The sequence below is a fragment of the Vombatus ursinus genome, unplaced genomic scaffold (genome assembly GCF_900497805.2).
Source record: "Vombatus ursinus unplaced genomic scaffold, bare-nosed wombat genome assembly UNPS02014859.1, whole genome shotgun sequence".
NCBI lineage: Eukaryota > Metazoa > Chordata > Mammalia > Diprotodontia > Vombatidae > Vombatus > Vombatus ursinus.
Genome location: NW_020954637.1, coordinates 983987 through 989796, shown reverse-complemented (window position 1 = coordinate 989796; position 5810 = coordinate 983987). Strand labels below are relative to the sequence as shown.

At 49.4% G+C, this 5810-nt stretch overlaps 1 protein-coding gene across 2 annotated transcripts in view; it reads left to right on the top strand.

The window, feature by feature from the left end:
- The first annotated feature begins 254 nt into the window (after positions 1 to 254).
- GRHL3 (grainyhead like transcription factor 3) overlaps positions 255 to 5810 on the top strand; it is a 51150-nt gene continuing 45594 nt past the window's right edge. Inside the window, exon 1 of one of the 2 annotated variants that reach the window (XM_027841470.1) lies at positions 255 to 481. In XM_027841470.1, the coding sequence (XP_027697271.1) occupies positions 465 to 481 (17 nt within the window). In that variant the 5' untranslated portion in view covers positions 255 to 464. The remainder of the gene's footprint in view (positions 482 to 5810) is intronic. The other variant, XM_027841471.1, reaches the window with a different exon arrangement.

The window sequence follows — 5810 nt, the reverse complement described above, 5'->3', positions numbered from 1 at the left end:
CTTGACCAGGAACTTTTAACCATATCCTTTAGACAAGTTCTCTGTTTGTCTCTGTATTTTTCCTCTCCCAGTTTTGCTGCTTTCCAGCATGATATTTTTTTCCTTCTCTCCCTCTCTCTCTCCCTCCCTCTTCTCCACCCCCGCCCCCTTACCGAGAAAGGAATTGGCTACGGCTCCACCCAGACAGAGAAATGACCTAGCTGGGCCAGGCTCTGGAGTACAGAGGGTTAACAGTTGCACCTGTTGAGGTGTACCTGCCTTCTCGGGCACCTGTCTCCTCAGCCAATCAGGAGCCACCCTTCAGGGAGCCAACCTGTCAGCAAAGTACCTACACGGCAACCCGACCATAAATCAAACATTCACTCCACGGGCCATGTCTGTATTGGGCAGGATTTAGAAGAGAACAGTTGGTCCCATCCGCCGGATTGGGGAAGGTGCTTGAAGATTTGGAAACCTGGGAGAACATGTCGAATGAAGTAGAGTGAGTACCAAACTGCAGTTGTCTGTCTTCATGTCACCGGTCGCAGTCTGAGCTTGAGCCCGAGCCCCGCTCTGCACCGCTTTTACCGCGGCCAGAGAGTTTCCTGGGCTGTGTGGGTTGGAACCATACAGTAATTTGTAAGGGTAAATGAATGGGCAAAGACTCTCTCTGTCTCTATGCGTGTCAGGACAGGCCCCCCCTAGGGCAAGAGTACAGGCTGTTTCCCTGGGAAAAAGAGATTTTTTTTTCCCCTGGAGCAGTTTCGAGCCCGGGCAGGGGTGTCCAAGACTGAAACTCGATGGGAAGATTCTTAGCAGACGGCGTTGGCACCCTTGGAGAGGCCTCGAGGAACCAGGAGATTTCTACACACACACAGACACACACACACACACCCCCACAGACACACACACCCCCACAGACACACACACACACACACACCTCCCCCTTGCTCATTCTCTAGTGTAAGAGGGTCTTCTTTAATCAGCAAACCAAATGTTTCGGGCTTTTTCTGAACTTTCTGTAAGTGATGGTGCCAGAAACCAACTGAACTATTGAGGGTGTTTTCTTGAACTCCTAGAGGGGAAAGAAAACTGTGGGTTCTTTCTTGTAAACATGTGGTACTTCAGAACCACATCTCCAGATGTCTGCTCGGTAAAATGTGCCGAGGGGGGGGGGGGCGGGGGGGGGGGGGGGGGGGGGGGGGGCAAATCTAGAGGATCTCAAGGTCCCTTCTACCGCTGACATAGTAGGTTCTAACATTCCATAGTCTAAGATCCCTTCCAGCTCTAACATTATGAGTTCTAATATTCTGGAAATATAGTCTGTTCTAAGGTCCTTCCAAGCTCTGACATTCTATGTCTTAAAACACCTTCCAGGTCTGATATTCTGTGTTCCTAGGTTCCTTTTGCTGATATTTTATGATGTGATATATGATACGACATGATATGATATATGATTACTGGTTATAGTTGCCGTTCCCCTAATCCAAACTTTGACAAAGGCCCTGGATGGGATGCTGAGAGATTGGGATTACTGCACCCGTTCTTTCCTCCTCTCCTCCCTCTCCCCACCTCAAGGAAACCGGAAGACAAAGACTGAGATGCCCTCCCATCCTCCCTAGGGACCTCAGATCTTTAAAATGGAAAGGGCTTCCCTTCACACCAGTCAAGTCGTTGCGGGATAGATGGTCAAAGGCAAGGTTTGCAACTCTTCTGACACTCTGTTTAAAGCCTTGAAAAAGAATCAGTGCTGGGGCCAGGCAGGGTTCTGCCATTCCTCAATCTGGCCCAATTTTACCCTTGTAATGTGTGCAGGCTCCCATCACTCTGTCTGTGCTTTGGCATCCATCTTCTTAAGAGCCACAGGCTCCAAGGAGCCATCCCTCAATTAGAAAGAAGAGCAAGACATTCCTCTAGGGCTTTAAAGTTCACCTAGCATTTCCTTCGGAACAACCCCGGGAAATATGATTACGCCCATTTTCCAGATGAGGAGTCAAGCTCAAAGAGGAAATGATTTGGCCAGGTCACACAACTAGTACGCCTTGCTGCCTCTTGAAGCCTGGATCTCCATACTTCTAAATTTAAAACTCTTCAGTCCAAGAGGAAGCTAACTTCTTCCAAATCACCAACGCTATCAGCTAGCCAACCTCGCTGTAAGATAAGTAGGGAGCCAGGGCTTCTGAGACAGTCCAACTTTTCCTACTAAACTTGGTGGAAGCAGAAGGGGTTGGTGCTTCGGGCTGCCTTCGGAGCCCAGGCCACTGAAGCCACAGACTCAGTCTAGATCTGAAGGCAGATTCCATTTACAATTTCCTCCCCAGCCCTGTACGTGTCCCTGACAAACTGCTAAGGTGCTTCCATTTGAAACTCTCTCTAGCGCTCTCTCTCTCTCTCTCTCTCTCTCTCTCTCTCTCTCTCTCTCTCTCTCCCTCCCTCCCTCCCTCTCTCCCTCTCTCCCCCTCCTTCCCTCCCTCCCTCCCTCCCTCTCTCCCTCTCCCTCTCCCTCAGGAACTGACTAAGCCTTAGGATTTTTGGCTGAGGGTCTCACGAGGACGGTTTCAGTACATGAAAAGGAGGGGGAGATAGGGGCAGGGGCGGAGCGACAGCTTCATTGGAGGGGTGGGGTTCTGATGCAGGGAGGAAGGAGATGGGTAATTGTAGGTAACCTTCCGAGACCACAATTTCAGCTCACAATAGGTAGCCTGAGCTCAGGCCCCGAGGCTGAGCAGGCTGAGCAGATAAGGAGGATGAGAACCGGGCACAGCTCCGATTCACAGTTTCCCTGACAGCGTTTGTTGCAGCTTCCAGAGCTGCAGCAGACCTGCAGGGCTGTCGTCTCTTCAAAGCATTGCCAAGGAATGCACCGATAGGAGTGTTTGGCTCCCAGGAAGGAAACAAACCCATTAGTATTTAGGATGTTAAAACTGGAAGGGACTCTGAGACAGAGATCAGATCTGCAAGAGAGAATTTAGAATACAGAATGTCAGAACCAGGAGGGTCATCAAAATCCAGAATGTTAGAGCTGGGAGGGTCCTTAGAAGAGAGAATGTTAGAACTGAGAGGGAGACCTTAGAACAAAGAATGTTGGAACAGAGAACAGTGGAGCTATAAGGAGACTTAGAACTTAGCATGTTGGGGAGGAAAGGTACCTTACAACATTTCATCCTCTGTATAGCTCTGTGCTTTGCATATAGTAAACACTGAATTCCAGTAAATGCTTGTGGCTGTATGAATGGGTGGATGGTTGAAGGAATACAGAATGAACTGAAGGGGGCTTAGAATGTTAGAAGAGACATAAAAAGAATTGGACAGAGAGAGACAATTCTAAGGTACCTTAGCAATCATCTGATTCAAGCTTTTCAGTTGTTAGATGGAAGAATGGAGGTCCAGGGAAGGGAGGCAACTTGCCTAGTGTCACACAGTGATTTTGTAGGCTTGACTCTCTGAACATTTTATGTAATGCTTTTGGGTCTTAACAAACATGGTGGCTTGTTAGTTGCATCAGAAGCTAACACAACTCAGCCCACAGGGTGGCAGGCCCAGCCCGCTTTCATGTGGTCTGGTCCCAACATGGGGCTGTGTCACCCAATTGAAATCCACCCCCTTCTTCCTTTCACCAGTCCCTCCTCCCCTCAGCCCTTTGCTGCCCTCTGGTACCTCTAGGCAGCAGAGGACCCTGGGGGAATCTGGCATTCCTCACCGGAACTGGGAACCGGGAACCCAGAGCAAAAAGGTTGCCTAATGAGCTCTTCTGGTTGGGGAAACAGACAACTTGTCTGCTTCCTGAGGGTCAGATCTTCCTGAGTCCTGGCCATGATCCCTCTTGCGGTCACTGAGTCTCTGTGTCTGGGTTTGTAGCTCTCCTAGCTGGGCTTTGAATGAGAAGGGCCTGCCAAGAGGGGTGAGTGGCTAACTTCAGGGGCTGGTCCCCATATGCCCTCCAGCACTGAAGAAGCCATCCCTAGACCCTTGTTCTCAACAGATCAGCCTATTTCTCCCACTTCCGGGATCATAGATTTGCAGCTGGAAGGAACCATAGTAGTTACCCAATCCAACTCTTACATTTTTCAGATAAAGAAAGTGAGGCCCAAAGAGAGACAGAGACCACAAAGGGAAGGGCAGAGCTGGGATCTGAACCCACAGCTTCTAACCAGAGTCAGTTCACAAGAATTTATTAGGCATCTACTGTGTGTCAGGCAGTGTGCTAAGTGCTGGGGATGTAAAGAAGACAAAAAAATATCATTCCTACCCTGAAGGAGCTCACATTCTAGTTGGGGAGACAATTGTGCATCTATAAGATATTCACAGTATAAATGGTAGATAATTTGAGAGAGAAGGCACAGGAGACGGGGGCACCTGGAGTTTCATAGCATACCCTGTTTGCCTTCTGGAATCTTTTCCCTGTCCTATTGCTGGGTAGAACCTGGGAGAAGCATCCAATTAGAATAGGGTAGGGATAGAGGAGCTGAAGAAGTGAATAATAGCAGTTATGGCTATCATTATATCTCTTTAAGGTTAACAAAGCACTTTCCCCCATCACAACCCTAGGAGGCAAGTAGTAGTGTTATTCCCATTTTGAAGATGAGAAAACTGAGGCTGAGAATTGTGTTTAACTCACCCAGGGTCACACAGTTTTGTCATTATAGAAGCTGAAACTTGAACCCAAATCCCTATATATCCTTTTCACTGTACCTAGGGAAACACAGCCTCGGGTCTGACACGGGCCCACTGAGGCCAGCCTGACAGCTGCTACCTGCTCTAACTGCTCCAAAGCCATGAAAGAGTTAACCAGGAGCTCCTCCCTGCTGTGGTTTTGTGGTCGAAACCATGATTGCCAGGAGCACATTTTTGTCATACACGAGGTGTCTTATTAAAAGTTGAGTTACGCTCCTGGTGAATGAAAAGTTAAAAGCCATCATTAAGTCCTGGCTGTAAAGCTCACCGAATAGGTTGACAGCATGGCCATCCCAGCAGCCCCAGCTATTGGCAAGCTTTCTAGCCTCTGAACCGGCCTCCTAACCACGGACAGATTTTATGAGCCAGCTGGCCTGCCTGCCTGCCTCCCTCCTGAGGGTGTCATGCTCCCTGCCCCAGCCAGCTGGTCTCTCCTCTTCACCATTTGTGTCCCACTGAGTCAGCACCACCACCACCACCACCACCAGGACCACCACCACCACCAGGAGAGCAGCCCGGGCACAAGGGAGGCAGCCAAGCCCACTGCTCAGCTCAAATCTCTCTAGCTGTGGCTGTGTGTGAAGGAGGGAGGCGGGACCAAATGTTCTCCGGGAGCCTTCCAATTTGAAGACTTAACCTGCACTGAGCAAGGCTCTGGGGACACAGACCCTGCCTTCAGGAAACTCTTCTTCTTTTGTAGGGAAATAACACTGACCTAGGAAATTAAATGCACGATCTATGCAAAGGGATTCCCACTGGGGAGGGCCCTAAGGCTAAACTCCTTGTGGATGAAGCTGAGGGGGCGCATTCTAGGCAGGGAGCAGGTGGAAGATGGAAAACAAATATATGGAGAGGCAGGCATTTGGGGCTAGGACGTGTAGCATATGTGGACAAGGACTCTAGCATCGTTAGTGCTCAGGTCCTTTCTATCTCTGCCAGTCCATGTTCTAAGATCTCTTCTAGCTTTGATGATCTGTATTCTCTGTTCTAAGGCTGCTCCCAGATTTCATGTTCTAAAGTGCTGTCCAGCTCTAACATTCTGAGTTCTAAGTTCCCTCCCAGCTCTGACATCCTGAGTTCTAAGGTCCCTCCCAGCTCTGACATCCTGAGTTCTAAGGCCCCTCCCAGCTCTGACATCCTGTGTTCTAAGGTCCCTC